At 38.3% G+C, this 15,701-nt stretch overlaps 1 protein-coding gene across 7 annotated transcripts in view; it reads left to right on the forward strand.

Moving 5' to 3' along the window:
- The window catches only part of RYR2 (ryanodine receptor 2), a 429,286-nt gene that overhangs the window by 318,481 nt on the left and 95,104 nt on the right, over positions 1-15,701 (forward strand). For 5 of the 7 annotated variants that reach the window (XM_057530902.1, XM_057530903.1, XM_057530908.1 and 2 more), the window contains 6 exons: positions 1,735-1,869; positions 4,624-4,658; positions 5,729-5,842; positions 9,338-9,434; positions 11,041-11,144; positions 12,696-12,747. In XM_057530902.1, coding sequence (XP_057386885.1) covers positions 1,735-1,869; positions 4,624-4,658; positions 5,729-5,842; positions 9,338-9,434; positions 11,041-11,144; positions 12,696-12,747 — 537 coding nt within the window. The remainder of the gene's footprint in view (positions 1-1,734; positions 1,870-4,623; positions 4,659-5,728; positions 5,843-9,337; positions 9,435-11,040; positions 11,145-12,695; positions 12,748-15,701) is intronic. The other 2 variants (XM_057530904.1, XM_057530905.1) reach the window with 1 other exon arrangement.

Genomic DNA, 15,701 nt, shown 5'->3' on the forward strand with positions numbered 1-15,701 from the left:
AAAATTTGCTCAAAGTAGTTTTTGTAGTCCAAGCATTTACCATTATTTGGAAATGCTTTCATAGTAGTGGATAAACTGTTCATTTGTTTACAAGACCTGTTATGTAATATGAGAAGTCTAGCAATTTATTATTTTGACTCAGCTCTTTGCTTCTATTCAGATGTCCCTTCTGAGGATTTTTTTTTTTTAATTGTGAAAATGTCCAAATGTCAAAAACTAGTGGCTATAGTATAATGTATCCCTTACTGGGTATTAAAATGTTTCTTTCCAAAGATCCAAACCATATTCATTTTCTTTTAACACTTCGGAATATAATATGATAAAGGTGCAACATGCTTTTACAGTACTCACAATGCACAAATATTATTTAGAGCAAATTTCATGTGTACTTTGTTGTGTACTCAATTATCCATTGAATTTTAGCTTTAACAGAGTAGGAGATTAATTCCTATAAGAGCATGATCTCTTTGCAGATAGCAAAAACATTTTGAACAGTATTCAAAATGTTCATAAAGGCTCCAGCTGAACCTCAATTTTATACTACATGCATGGGCATTTGAGGCAATCACGTGCCCCTGAAAAGACCTCGGGAGCCCCAGGGAATTCGAGACCACACTTTGAGAACCATGGTCCCACATAGAGACAGAAAGTATTCACTACCTCTTAAGAAGGGGTTTATACCACTCTCAGGAAACAGTCAAATAAAAGTTATGTCTTGGATAAGCAGGAGGAAATTCTTCCATTATATTCTAGAGGTTACTTGTAGGGATACTTTGGACAATGTATGCTGTGTATTGAGGAGTCAGGAGGAACAAGAAGAGCTGAAAAGGATGCATATTTATAATCAATATTTCACCTCCAAACGAATGAAACCTCAAAATAAAGGCATAATGAATACTTATTCTTTGTGACATTTCATTCTATATTTTTTACGCCAGGCATAAAAATAGGCCCCAAGGCCCCCATGTATATAAAAATAGGCCCCAAGGCCGTCGTGTATCTACAGACTTGCAAGCAATGAGTTCTTTTGTTCCCAGCTCCTTCTTGAATACATTGTCTTGAAATTGTAAGACTGGTAATCCTGAGGACAAGAGGGAGTGATTGTATATTAGAAAGAATAACATCTAGAGGTACCAGAGTCCTCAGATGAAAAAAGTATATGGAGGAAAGCATTTTGTTTTATCAGAAGACAAATGGTGTTGACAAGTCGTTCAGTGCACAAAGCTCTATCTCTGTTTGCTTCTAAGATGAAAGTTATTTTTAACATTTCAAACTACACTTTCTCAGGCTAGGAGTTGTGAAGTTTTAGATGTTGTTCATTTACTTCTGCTTCATTGCACTCCGTCTCCCATTTTTAAAGGAAATATTTAGTGGGAGGAGAAACATACGAGTATTGCTGTGCCCGTTTTTAATGACATAGTTAATCTAAATTATTTCTTTGAAGTGCTGTATCCCTGGAAAGATGCTTGTACAAACAAATTAGGTTAAATCTCCAGGTACCTTATATTTCTTTCTAGTAGCCCTTGTCACAACTGTCAATGTTTGTTTGATGTCTGCCTTCCTCACCAGACGATAAATTTCATGAGTACAAGGTACTTAACTTCTCTGTCTTGATCTTTGCGTCATGTTTTCACCCTGTGCTATGCTCAATAAATAGCTATAGATTGACTCTTCAGAAGTGGGTCTTCCCCTCTTTACACTGTATTTTTTGAACATTTTTCTTTTTTTCTGCAGGTGGAGGATCCTGCTATTAGATGGCAGATGGCTCTTTACAAAGATTTACCCAACAGGACAGAAGACACTTCAGATCCTGAGAAGACAGTGGAAAGGGTCTTGGATATAGCAAATGTGCTTTTTCATCTTGAACAGGTTAGATTTTGTGCTGATTCAATCACATTTGCCTTAACCATAAAAAAAATAGCTTTTTAAAGGATGTGTGTTAACTTGTTAACTGCGGGCCAGAAAACATATATGGTCCAGCATGTTCATTACCAAGAATCTATGACTTGGGAGTCCTTAGTATCTAATCAGCAGCATTTCCAAGCTTGTAATTTTTGTAACCATCGATAAATAATGTATTTGGGGAGATCAAGGCCTCTGTTTTATAGTCTTCTTCAAAATATTTCTAAAATTAAACAGATAATTAAAATTATATAATTAATTTTAAGCCATTCTAACAAAAATTTCAGGAGTTACACCTGATTTCAAATGTTTTATAACTGTATTATTTTTCTATTGCTGCTCATAAAAACATGTTTGAGATACTATCTTTCCCTGGTCTGATATTTGAATTTTGAATTTAAGGTCACTTGTTTAACCTTTCCTTTTAATATTTTTGAGCTAATTTTTCTCAAGTTCAGCAATATGTTACATTTAGAGAAGAGCAGTGCATTGGTATTAAAGCCATGTGAGAATAATGTTTTTATATCATTTTTCAGTTGTATTCTATTTTAAGCTACAACGCTTACTGTGTATTTGATTTTCTTATTTATTACCTTTGCTCAAGAATTCCCAAACCAATAGTATCTGAAATGTCATCAATCGGTGGATTATATTTTTGTATAAGGGATCTTCTGGCTTAGGTAAAATATCTGCAACACAGAGACAGTCTCTGTTTCTCACGAGGTCCATTCAGCAAAATAACACCAGACTGAGTGTGCTCAGTGTAAACCCAAGAGTGTGCTCTGTCCCTGGGTCTCCATGACAAGACCTACCTGACATGGAGGGGCGGTTATTTTACACTGAACATAAAATAATGAAATGCCCCATGTCACCTCAGGATGTTGTCATCTGAATGTTTTGCAGAACTTACTAGCATAGCAATAATAAATGTGTTTCTTTGATTCCTATTTTATATTATCTGATGACCTCCTGTCACTGCCCTGGCCAGTTAAATAACCGAAGGGTATATCTGATGTAGCATCCTCTTAATTTCCTTCTTGCTTACTCAGATGCCCCCCAAATGCTAATAACTTCTCCAGTGCCATGCAATTTACCACTACACCTGATGAGATTAAGCTAGGATGCTCTTACACCATATGGCTATTGATACGTATTTACATTATGTAACACCATAATATTAGTAATATAATATGATGATAAAGTATTATTTAGGCAACTTAATGGTACCCTAAATATTTTCATGAAATATTAAATAAATATAAATGATCATCCATCAGCAGATGACAAGATTTGAGGTAATGAAGTGTTAAGTGATATATGAAGTCATAGAGTTGTGTTTCCAGAAGTATATACATATTTAGGAAGATTACTCAATGATAATTAAATGGCTCCTAGAGGACCATTTCTGACAGCATTACTCTACCATGAGTTTTTAATTCTTCCTGGTTTCCATGCACGTATCTGGATTTGCTTGAATGACTTTTAGATACATTAAATGAAGTTTATTGAACCCTGTTTTATTATAGTCATATGTTATATACTCATAAATACATATGATCATAATGAATGATGTTATTTGTAAAGTGGTGAGATTCATTTTACTGAGCAGCTGTTTATCCCGTGAACATTTATTGCATGCACTACTGTATGGCAGCATTGTACTCTGCTGGGGACTGAATTCTGTCCCTCTACTCAAGTGGCTTGTGCTCTAGTAGAGTATATGGCCACATAGATAAATATGTAGTGATTTATATGTGCCAGGATACAAAGTGTACTGAAGAGAGAGTAAGAGGAACCCAGGCTTACTCTAGCCATGATGAGGGTGATCCCTGTGTAAACCTTAAAGAAGTAGGAATTATCTAGGAAAAGGTAAGAGGGTCAGATCTTCATGGCCAAGTATTCTTCAAAATGTTAAGAATATGAGTAAAAAGAACTCATCAGTTATCAAAGAATAGAAAAGAGTGGAAGATATCTGTGTGCAGAATTCATGCCTTTAATACCTCTATTCTAATGTTAATTTGGAGTCATAGAATAGTTTGCAAAGAATATTTTCATTTGCCACACTCGGTGCAAAAACAGTGGGTTCAGAGGAAAGACTTCATTTGGCTCAAGGGTCAGCGACCTTTGCAATTAAACATTTTGTACTGTACATCTGGTCATTTTTCTTAGGACAGTAAGCTGTCTCCTTGGGATTTTCTAATACTCCAACTCCAGACAGGCTAACACAGCAGCAAACCCAGGTGTTCAAACAGTTACAAGACACATCTTGATGTTCACCTTTGGATCACAGATCTTAACAACATCTATTTACTTGATTTATAGGAAAATTCACTATTTAAGGTCTTTCCTTGTTAATTATGTTTGTTGACTGTCACCCATGTTGATCAGAGTGCCATATTCTAGGTGAATAATACTACCCTTGATTCTGTTTTCACCTGCAGTGTCTCAACAACGTTTTGTTTTGCTTAATATAACCAAGAAGAAAATTGAACTGGATAATTATAAAAAAGTGTTTATCGATCGTATAGAAGGAAGAAGATCACAGAAATAAGTGCTTTCAAATTATACAAATTGCTTTGTTAAAATTTCCAAACCACTGTAATCCAAACATCTTAATGTTTTCTTCAGGCATTATTACATTCATATGTTGACCTTTTACTGCAAAGGATAATAAATTTAGTTTTACTTTTTTAGCTAACGTAACATTTTTATTTCTTCCAGAAATCTACATGTATGCGCCGGAGATATTACAGTCCGGGAAGTACAGTGTTCAATTGCCTAGAAATTACTAATTAATGTAGAATTCTATGCTGGGATTTTTTTCCTCTCTAATACTTACAATGAATCTCTTTTTCTTCTTGAAATTCCAAACACCATTAGCTAAACACATAGCTTGCTTGCATCATTTACTGTAACTTTTGAATTCTCATTTGTTCCTATCTAACAAAGTAATTATATATTTTAACATTTTTGCAAAATTAAATTCTTTTACTCACTCCTACTAATGTGTTCACAAAGACTTGTCATCTCTCCATCCTGTGTTATGTTAAGGAACAGTGGACTTTTCATTAGAATTTTCTTCAACTGCCTCTATTTATGTTTACTGTTGTAGCTCTTATGATAAAATTAGTGGAAATGGCTAAATAAATAAGAATAGGTTGTTTTGCATAGGCAAAAACTATGTTTTTGGCACCATGACCGAATTCTGAAAAGGATACAAAATTGTTTTATATAGAAGAGTTCTCTATTCCTTTGATTTTTTTTTTTTTTTTTAAATATTTTATTTATTTATTTATTTTTGGCTGTGTTGGGTCTTCGTTTCTGTGTGAGGGCTTTCTCCAGTTGCGGAGAGCGGGGGCCACTCTTCATCGCGGTGCGCAGGCCTCTCACTGTCGCGGCCTCTCCCGTTGCGGGGCACAGGCTCCAGACGCGCAGGCTCAGTAGTTGTGGCTCACGGGCTCAGCTGCTCCGCGGCATGTGGGATCTTCCCAGACCAGGGCTTGAACCCGTGTCCCCTGCATTGGCAGGCAGACTCTCAACCACTGCGCCACCAGGGAAGCCCTATTCCTTTGATTTTTAAAGATGACATAGCTTCTAAAGTACACAGTGTTGGGAAAATATTGTATTTTTACGAAGGAAAATATTTAACATTTGAAACTATTTCACGTTTAGCATTGGGTAACTTTGAGGACATGGGTTTTCCCATAATAACTATAAGGTACTTTTAGAATTGAAATGGCTAAAAGTTCTTAGCTAAAAGATGCAGCTGTATTTTTGAGGGCCTTTGGGGGGTTAAATACGTGCGTCTTTGTGTCATTCTACCTCAGGTCGAGCATCCTCAGAGATCGAAAAAGGCCGTGTGGCACAAGCTGCTCTCTAAGCAGAGGAAACGGGCAGTGGTTGCCTGCTTTCGGATGGCTCCTTTATACAACCTGCCAAGGTCAGAATCTCTCTAATGTTTATGGTGGATTAAAGTTACTCTTCCCCAGACAAGTGATAGGAGGCATCTAGCTTAACGCGAGTACACTAGTCCAAGAGAAGGATGGACAAGATTTATTGGCTCTTCTGTGTAATACTTGCCTTTGTTTTCCTTTGTTGGGTATTCTCATTGGTCTGTAAGAGACCATTATTAAATGACGTTCATTTTTCAATTGAAGTATAGTTGTGTTAGCTTCAGGTGTTTCAAGTGATTCAGTTATACGTATATAAAAATCTATTCTTTTGCAGATTCTTTTATAGGTTATTAACAAAATATTGAATAGAGTTAGTTCCCTGTGCTATACAGTAGGTCTTGTTGTTTATTTTATATATAGTAGTGTGTGTATGTTAATCCCACACTCCTAATTTATCCCTCCCCACCCTTTACCCTTCGGTAACCATAAGTTTGTTTTCTATTACTTTTATTTTTTTTTTTATTTATTTTTTTTTTTAAAGGATTTTCTTATTTATTTATTTATTTATTTATTTATTTTTGGCTGTGTTGGGTCTTCGGTTCGTGCAAGGGCTTTCTCCAGTTGCGGCAAGCGGGGGCCACTCTTCATCGCGGTGCGGGGACCGCTCTTCATCGCGGTGCGCGGGCCTTTCTCTATCGCGGCCCCTCCCGTCGCGGGGCACAGGCTCCAGACGCGCAGGCTCAGCAATTGTGGCTCACGGGCCCAGCTGCTCCGTGGCATGTGGGATCTTCCCAGACCAGGGCTCGAACCCGTGTCCCCTGCATTAGCAGGCAGATTCTCAACCACTGCGCCACCAGGGAAGCCCCTCTATTACTTTTAAATATTCAGGAGGATCTGCTCACATATGTGAGGCAGGATAGAGTAATTAGGAACTCAGTCTCAGGGGTCAGACTGCCTTGATTTGAATCGACCTTACAGCTTGTGAATGCATGACCTTGGTCAAGGTTCTTACCTGACTTTGTTATAGTTTTCTCAGCTGTACCGTAAAATATGCCTCATAGAGTTGTTCAAATTATTTAATGGGTCGAAGTATACACAGTGCTTAGAACTGAACGTAACACGAGCAGTGTTAATTGTTGTTTATTATTTTTGTGATTATTTAACCTTTGGGGAAAAGAGCTGATATGGAACTAACTTATGGGAATAATGTAAACACGTTTGACAGACCCATCAACCTTCTCCTAGAGATACAGCAGATATACTTGTTAATAGAAAAGTAACCCGTGACATTGAAGTCTAGCCCAGGGTACCATTCCAGCCTTCTTGTGATTCTCCTGAGAAACTGTGCTGTTTCCCACTCTGAGCTTTATACAAGTGGCATCATCCGCATGTCTGTTAAACAAGGCTCAGCTCAGCTGCATCTCTTTTTTGGACCATCTCTGACCAAGCCACGCCCTTCTACTTCTTCCAAGTTGAAAATGCTTCCTCCTATTTGTTTCTAGGGCACTTTTAAATACCTCTCGTTGTGGGCACTTTCCTATAGTATTGGGGCTGTTTGTCTCTCTGATTCGGACTTTGAGATCCTTTAGAGCTATGTTCAATTTCATATCTTCAGCACCTAGAGCACTGACTTTCAGTAAGTGTTTGAATGAATGAATAACGTAAGTTCGGGAGTAAAAAAAAAAAAACAAGACAAAAACGTAACTCCTCCCTGCCCCCCGCCACTAACAAAGCAAAACAAACAAAACTTTTAAACCTTTTCACTAAGGCCGGTAGATTCCTTGCCATCTCGTCACTCACTAAGTATAAAATATTTTCAGTTCCTTCTCAAACCACATGCTGCTTCTAAATTCTCTGACTCAATTACGGTGTCACAGTTTAGTCAAATAGAACATTGACCTTGAATTCGTATTCTTATTTCTTTTCTGGTTCCTCCTATACAGACATTTTCCAAGTTTCATCAAGTTTTTCTTTTCTTTTTTTTTTACAACTCTATTGGATTATAATTGCTTTACAATGTTGTGTTCGTTTCTGCTGTGCAACAAAGTGAATCAGCTATATGCATACACATATCCCCATGTCCCCTCCCTCTTGAGCCTCCCTCCCACCCTCCCTATGCCACCCCTCTAGGTGGTCACAAAGCACCGAGCTGATCTCCCTGTGCTATGCGGCTGCTTCCCACTAGCTATCTGTTTTACATTTGGTAGTGTATATATGTCCATGCCACTCTCTCACTTTGTCCCAGCTTATCCTTCCCCCTCCCCATGTCCTCAAGTCCATTCTCTACATCTGTGTCTTTATTCCTGTCCTGCCCCTAGGTTTATCAGTACCGTTTTTTTAGATTCTATGTATATGTGTTAGCATACGGTATTCAACTTTTCCTTTGAACCGTTTCACATCACCATCCTTCCCTTCAAGGCCACCTCTTCAACTCCCTTTATTGACTCACATCATGTTGATGACAGCAGATTCCAAGCTAGTTTCTACGATGTCACGGAGTCTGCCGTTCCACTCTCTCGGATGTAACATATTCAAAATTGTATCCCTTATTCCAGTGGTTCTCAGACCTGGTGCTTTTAGGAAACATACTCAGATTCGCTTGAGAAATATCCAAGCCTCAACCTGTTGAATCAGAATATCTGAGGGCTTAGCATGTGTACTGTTGAAAAGCTCCACAGGGGATTCTGATGTACCAGTAAGGTTGAGCCTCTCTCGTACAAGAATTTATGGTGAGTTCTGGCCGTTCCAGCTGTGTTGACAGTTCTTCTCCCTGTATTTCAAGGCCCTTCATAAACCTGTCTAACTTTATGTCTCATGATTCCTTAGCCCGCCTTTGATACTGTTAAGCTCAGCATTCCATCCTACAATGGAATCAGCTCATTTTAGCATGTCTGGTATTCTCTTATGATGTTCCCTTATTGACGTGATTTTCTTAGAGTGGAACCTTAGCCATAAATCTCATCAATTTCATGATGAGTTTACTTATGGTTTTAGTCTTCACTGGTCTTCTTTAATTCATAGGCAACCATTTATCATCAGTATTCTAGGATTTGATCTTTGGATATAGACTCCCATAAAGTTCCCTTCATACATTTAGTTTTGTAATCCTCAGGGTCTGTATCTAATGTTAACAGGAACACTGGATAATTCCAGAACATCGTTTATCCAGAACCAGTTTATGTCATAAGAGCTACCATGTAATGAGCATCTATCCAACGTGCTTTACATTCTTTATCTCAGTTTGAGTCTCACAAAACTGACATGTAGATGGGGTTATCCTAGTTTTATAAATGAGAGAAGTGAAAGTCGACAAAGTTGGATAACTTGACCAACGTTACAAAACTTAGAAATAACTAAATCCATGTCAGTGTGTGATCTGAGAAACCTTTTTCTATCCTCTGTGATGTCTTGCTCTCCAGTTGAGAGTGGGAAGTTTATTTTTATTTTATTCTTTTAGTACACAGATAATCCAGTGATAAAGTGCTACTGAATACCTTTTCACTTTAATTAAAAATAACTTTGAAATTGTGCTTACCTTTTAGGCATCGGGCTGTCAATCTCTTTCTTCAGGGATATGAAAAATCTTGGATTGAGACAGAAGAACATTACTTTGAAGATAAACTGATAGAAGATTTAGCGGTACATTTTTAATGGGGTTAGAAGATGAAAGAAAGTCTGGGCTTGGTGGAATAACATTGGTGTGAGCCATTTATCTTGTAACATTGAAGAGAAAACATCATTGCAGTGTATGGGCCTTAGGAAACTTTATTCTCGATTGTTATTGCATGCAGTGTTTAGGGAAAATTTCACTCTTCTTATTTCAAAGAGATCTCATCAGCATCCAGCAGTTCAGAATTTAACTAAACTTTGACTATTATTCTTTTAAATTCTTCCTCAAAGCAACTTCAGACACCTCAGAACCAGGATATTACTATAAAAGCTGAGCCATAAAGAATTATTCACCAAAACTAAGTTAAAGGTTGACAAAAGCCAATGAAAAGTAGCTGGTTGTTAAACATATACAGGGCAGAGAATGATAGATTGGGTACAGGAAGAGCAGGAAGTCATGGTAAATATAGTATAAATGGCAAGTAGAATTTTTCAGTCCAACCATGCTGATAAGGAGGCTTTGTTACTGAGAGTGCTTCACTCAGGGGAGCCATTGTCTTAATTTTTTATGAGCTGTGGACCTATTTAAAAATCTGACCAAGAACCATCTTAGGAAAATTTATAAGCATACAGTCCTGCAGAATTTTGCAGACTAGTTAGGGGCTTTATGATTCCCAAGTTAAAGACCTCTTGTCTAAAAGTTTTGTTTTGTTTTGTTTAACTCACAAATTATCAGGGAACATAAAGGATAAACTAATCCAGTTCATAAAACCTTAACCCTGATTACCCTCTTATATTTTAAATGAATTTCATTTGTCTTTAAAATCAAAACCTGTAGAATATTAGAATATTCAACCTTGTAGAAATTTACACAGTACCTGCAACACTAAGCCTTAAATCCAAGAAAGAACATCATTTATGTAGAGAGAATATCAGTCTGAATGGGTAATTCTTATAGAGATATAAAATTCATTAAATCATTCAACAAACGGGATTAATTCTACAGTCAGTAAAAATGCTTCATAATTTTCCTCATGGTACATGTTCTATCCAATAGAATGAAATTACTTTTTTAAGTTTTAAAAGTAACTGAAAATGAGAAAAAATAATGTGTAAGTGGTTCAGACATTAACTCATTCAGCATTCTTTGCCTTTCTCTGTCTATGTAGGCAACAAAAATGTTTCATTTGATAATCAGTTTGCCTTGCTACCTGAACTCCATTTTTATACTTGGAGTGACGTAGCATTTTATTGCAATTCTTTGTAAATTGAGCCCTCCCTAAAGCTGAAATCCATGTAGCAGATACACTTTTCAGTTAGTTATGAATCTGCTTATAAGAATAGCATTCAGAATTTTTCAATGATGTAAGTCATCCTTGCCCATATTGCTTTTTGGTCCCATTATTAAATAGCTTTTTTTTTTTAAAGCTGCATACTTTTGCGTCGGTAATATAACACACACACACACGTGCACACACGTGCAGGTACAATGCATATAACACAGGCACACTCACGCACCACAATAGGAAGAGAAAGACTTTCTTTTTATTTGTTGTTCCAAGCCTTCATAGTGCTCCTGGGTCTGGGTGAACATTTCACCTAAATGTGAAATTTTATCAATTTGACTTTTGTGTAGAAACCTGGAGCAGAACCTCCGGAAGAAGATGAAGGCACTAAGCGGGTTGATCCTCTCCATCAACTGATCCTTCTGTTTAGTCGAACGGCTTTAACGGAGAAATGGTATGGTTGGGAGGGTTCACACGAGACATAGGAAGATCAGATAGAAACCCATGTCTGAGTGTTCTGTCTGTCACGTGTTCATGTCTCAATTTCATCTTGTTCTTGGGAGGAGAGAGAAGTGTTCAAAGATAGGACCAGTCTGGCATACACCACGAACCAACGCTCACACAACTTCAGGCTTTAATAGTTACCTGTCAAATATTTACCTAGCTCTCATTTTTCTTAACAACATTGTAATTAGCTGGTTGACTTGATTCTGAATCTTCTTATAAAATGCTTTTTCTGTTGATCACAAACAGGCTTTGGAAAATAAAAGGGCCCAAAGCAAATTTCAGTACCAAAAATGTTTGGAGACCCCTGGTGACCCCAAATTTCCTGGATAGATTCTGTCTCCATTCAGCAGTAAGTCTTAGGAAACTTGAGGAGGTGGGTGAGCCATCCTGTCAGTGGAAGGTTTCTTTGAGATCTATTTTATGGGCATTCTCCATTTTTCTTGGTTCCTACAGTCTTGGTCATATGAATTCACTGAAACCACAAAGGGCAAACCTCTATGGAGTTAAATAAGAAATGCACTCATAAGCCCAGTAATCAAAATGTGCTCAGTATCTGCTCATTACAGGGACACCGCATAGGCTGATTCTGTAGGTGAGCCATGGTGGAGGTTCTAAAACCTTTACCTGCTTCCCTGCCATGGGAGAGAAAGCCTACTTTGCCCCAGGCCTCCCTCATCCTCTGCAGAGAATTTAATTATCAATCCATATCCACATGAGTCTTAAAGAGTTCATCGGACCTCTATGCATGTCGTAATAATGTACATTTCTCCCTCTTAGCTAATGTGATCCATCCTTCTCTCACGATTTCTCTCTCTTTCTCTTATTATTTCCTAACTAACAAAATCATCTCATCCCTAAGCGTAGAGCAGCTCCCTGTCTGGCATTGTCAGGTAATGAGGTATTTCTCATAAGTGGATTTTTCTGATGGCTATAAGTTTAAAACTGCTAAAATAACTTTGCAAAACATCAGGTATTTTTTGATGGAAGCCTTTCTTCAATGAATTAGTGGTTTCCATAATTTTTCAAAAGAGGATAGTAAACAGATTTTAACCTATCTTAATTTTTAAGATTCATTATGACCATCATATTTTTAAACTATGTAGTAGCATAATCATTGGGTGAGTCTTTCCGACAAATGTCAAATATCACTTCTGCTGTCAAAAGCCCTGACATCATGTAAATTTGCTTGGTTCAACTTTTGTAGTTTTAAGAGAATATTAATGTTATTACATTTGTGTGTAAATCAATAGATCATTTATTTTGTGAGACTTGAAGGTCTCTTCCGTAAGGTAAGATGGGGCCACTGTTTAGGAAGTCTAAGATCTTTGCTCTCTGATTCTACAATATTTCTGAATAATTGCTTTGCCTAAGTTTTGTGTTTGTTTCTTTTTAAAAAGACATACTTGTTGAAAAATAAAAGTTATTTTATACAGTGATGGTGATTTTGCATGTAACTAACTTTCTACTTAAAAACTGATTTTTTTCTTGTTTTTCATAGCAAACTGGAGGAAGATTTTTTATATATGGCTTATGCAGATATTATGGCAAAGGTAAATAAATGTCTTGATTTTAATGGCAAAATATAAGAATCTGTGTGTTTCTAGATTAAAATAAAATATCATTAAATTTTAGAAAACTACAGGGCATTAATCGCAACTTTCCACTTGTTGCCTGAATATCTGTTTTAACGTTGTTGACAGGTAATCATTGTTTCTTCCTTTAACATTTTATTTATGGAGAGCTCACTAATTTTCCAAACATTCATTCATTCAACAAATATTCACTTGACATCAAGATATTGGAGATAATGTGGTGAATCAGAAAGTAACACACACGCCCTGCCTTCTTGGAGTTTATCATCTGATGGAGGAGACAAAATTTGAACAAATGATTACAAAAAAACTCTGACAAGTTTAATGGTAGAGAAACAATTAGGAGTAGTGGGAGTAGTTTATATAGCATTAGTCTGAGTTTCAAGGAAGTCCTTGACTGTTGAATGATGAATTGACCATGCAAAAATAGTAATAGCTGGTATTTACTGGGTGCTTATTTCGTTTAATCTCATAACCTGAGAATGAATGAGGGGAAGAGGAGTCAGGTTTCTCTGAGGCTTCTGACTTGGGCATCTGGGTAGATGGCAGAACCATATTCTAAGGTGGGGAGCACCAGAATCATTGCAGGCCTAGAGTGAAGAGGAAAGATGGCAAATTAAGTTTTGGACATGTTAGTTAAAAATACCTGTGAGACAGCTAAGTGGAGATGTCCAACATGCAATAAGATAGCCACGTCTGACATTCCATATCTCACAGAAGGCTTAAAATTACAGCTTTGGGGGGATTTCCCTGGTGGCCCAGTGGCTAAGAATCCGCCTGCCAGTGCAGGGGACATGGGTTCGATCCCTGGTCCAGGAAGATCCCACATGCCGTGGAGCAACTAAGCCCATGCACCACAACTGCTGAGCCTGCGCTCTAGCCCCGCGAGCCACAACTACTGAGCCCGCATGCCGCAACTACTGAAGCCCGCCTGCCTAGAGCCCGAGCTCCACAGAAAGAGAAGCCACCACAATGAGAAGCCCGCACACGGCAATGAAGAGTAGCCCCCGGGCTTCCCTGGTGGCGCAGTGGTTGAGAATCCGCCTGCCAGTGCAGGGGACACGGGTTCGAGCCGTGGTCTGGGAAGATCCCACATGCCGCGGAGCGGCTGGGCCCGTGAGCCACAATTGCTGAGCCTGCGCGTCTGGAGCCTGTGCTCCGCAACAAGAGAGGCCGCGATAGCGAGAGGCCCGCGCACCGCGATGAAGGGTGGCCCCTGCTTGCCACAACTGGAGAAAGCCCTCGCACAGAAACGAAGACCCAACACAGCCATAAATAAAAAATAAATTAAAAAAAAAAAAAAAGAGTAGCCCCCGCTCGCCGCAACTAGAGAAAGCTTGCGCACAGCAACAAAGACCCAACGCGGCCAAAAATAAAATAAATAAATTTATTTTAAAAATTTAAAAAATAAAATAAAATTACAGTTTTGGGAATTGTCAGCATTAGAAGGTAAGTGAAGCCATAGTAGTAGATGATTTTGCCCAGGCAGAGAAGGAAGCATGAGAAGAACAGGAGGCTAGGACCAAGCCTCTAAAGACACGGATGCTTAAGAGATGGTTAGAAAAAAAGGAGCTCCCCCGCCCAAAAAAAAATAGGAGAGACTCTTAAGTGTGAACATATATAGTAACTGTTGGAGTGTGTGGTCAACAAAATCTTATTCTGCTGAGGGATTGAACAAGGTAAGGATTGAAAATTCTCCAGGATTTATTACATGGACATCATGTGACCATGGAGAGAACAGTTGCAGAGGATTGTGAGATGGAGTGCTGGTAGTCCAAGTGTGTATTGTGGGGAAGTGAGTAGAGATTCGTGTGTGAGTAGATGCGGCATAGACATCTCTTTACAGAGAAGGCGGAGAAGGAGGAGAAAGGTGGAGGGTGATAAATATCTATATAGAATTGTGAGGTTGAAGGGGGATTATTTTTGCCTGTTTGCCTTTTTTTTTTTTTTCTTTTACTTTTTTAAAATAGATTTGAACATGCTTCTGTTCTGGTGGGAAGGACCCAAAAGAATAGACAAGGGAATAATTTGTGGAGTGAGGCTTTGAGTAGGTGGGAGCAGGGCAGCAGGACAGGTTACAGAGCATAAGAGAAAAGTCGTGGCTTTCCAGCTTTCTTTTAAACCGTAACCCACGGTCAGAAATACATTTACCAAGTGTATTTATAGAAACAAAAACAGATACCTTGAAAGAAAATCATCATGAAATTATACTTGTACTATGAGCAGTGCAGTCTGATATTTTCTATTCTATTTAAATAAAAAAGTTGTTTGAGATCATGATTCACTAAATAGATTTCATGTCCAGTTAATGGGTTGAAATCCACAGTTTAAAAAACATGAAAACAACCTAAATGTCCGTCGACAGATAAATGGTTAAAGAATATGAATTCTAGGGCTTCCCTGGTGGCGCAGTGGTTGAGAATCTGCCTGCCAAGGCAGGTGACATGGGTTCGAGCCCTGGTCTGGGAAGATCCCACATGCCACGGAGCAACTGGGCCCGTGAGCCACAACTACTGAGCCTGCGCGTCTGGAGCCTGTGCTCTGCAACAAGAGAGGCCGCAATGGTGAGAGGCCCGCGCACCGCGATGAAGAGTGGCCCCCGCTTGCCGCAACTAGAGAAAGCCCTCGCGCAGAAACGAAGACCCAACACAGCCAAAAATAAATAAATAAATTTATAAAAAAAAAAAAAAAAAAAGAATATGAATTCTATATATATGCAATGGAAAACTCCTCAGCCATAAAAAAGAATGAAATAAGGCCATTTGTAGCAACATGGATGGACCTAGAAATTATCATACTAAGTGAAGTAAGTCAGAAAGAGAGAAATACCAACTTATCTACAAAACAAACATAGACAACAGACTTGTGGTTGCCAAGGGGGTGGGAGGGGATGGATTTGGAGGTTGGGATTA

This window comes from Balaenoptera acutorostrata, chromosome 16, assembly GCF_949987535.1.
Source record: "Balaenoptera acutorostrata chromosome 16, mBalAcu1.1, whole genome shotgun sequence".
Taxonomy (NCBI): Eukaryota; Metazoa; Chordata; class Mammalia; order Artiodactyla; family Balaenopteridae; genus Balaenoptera; species Balaenoptera acutorostrata.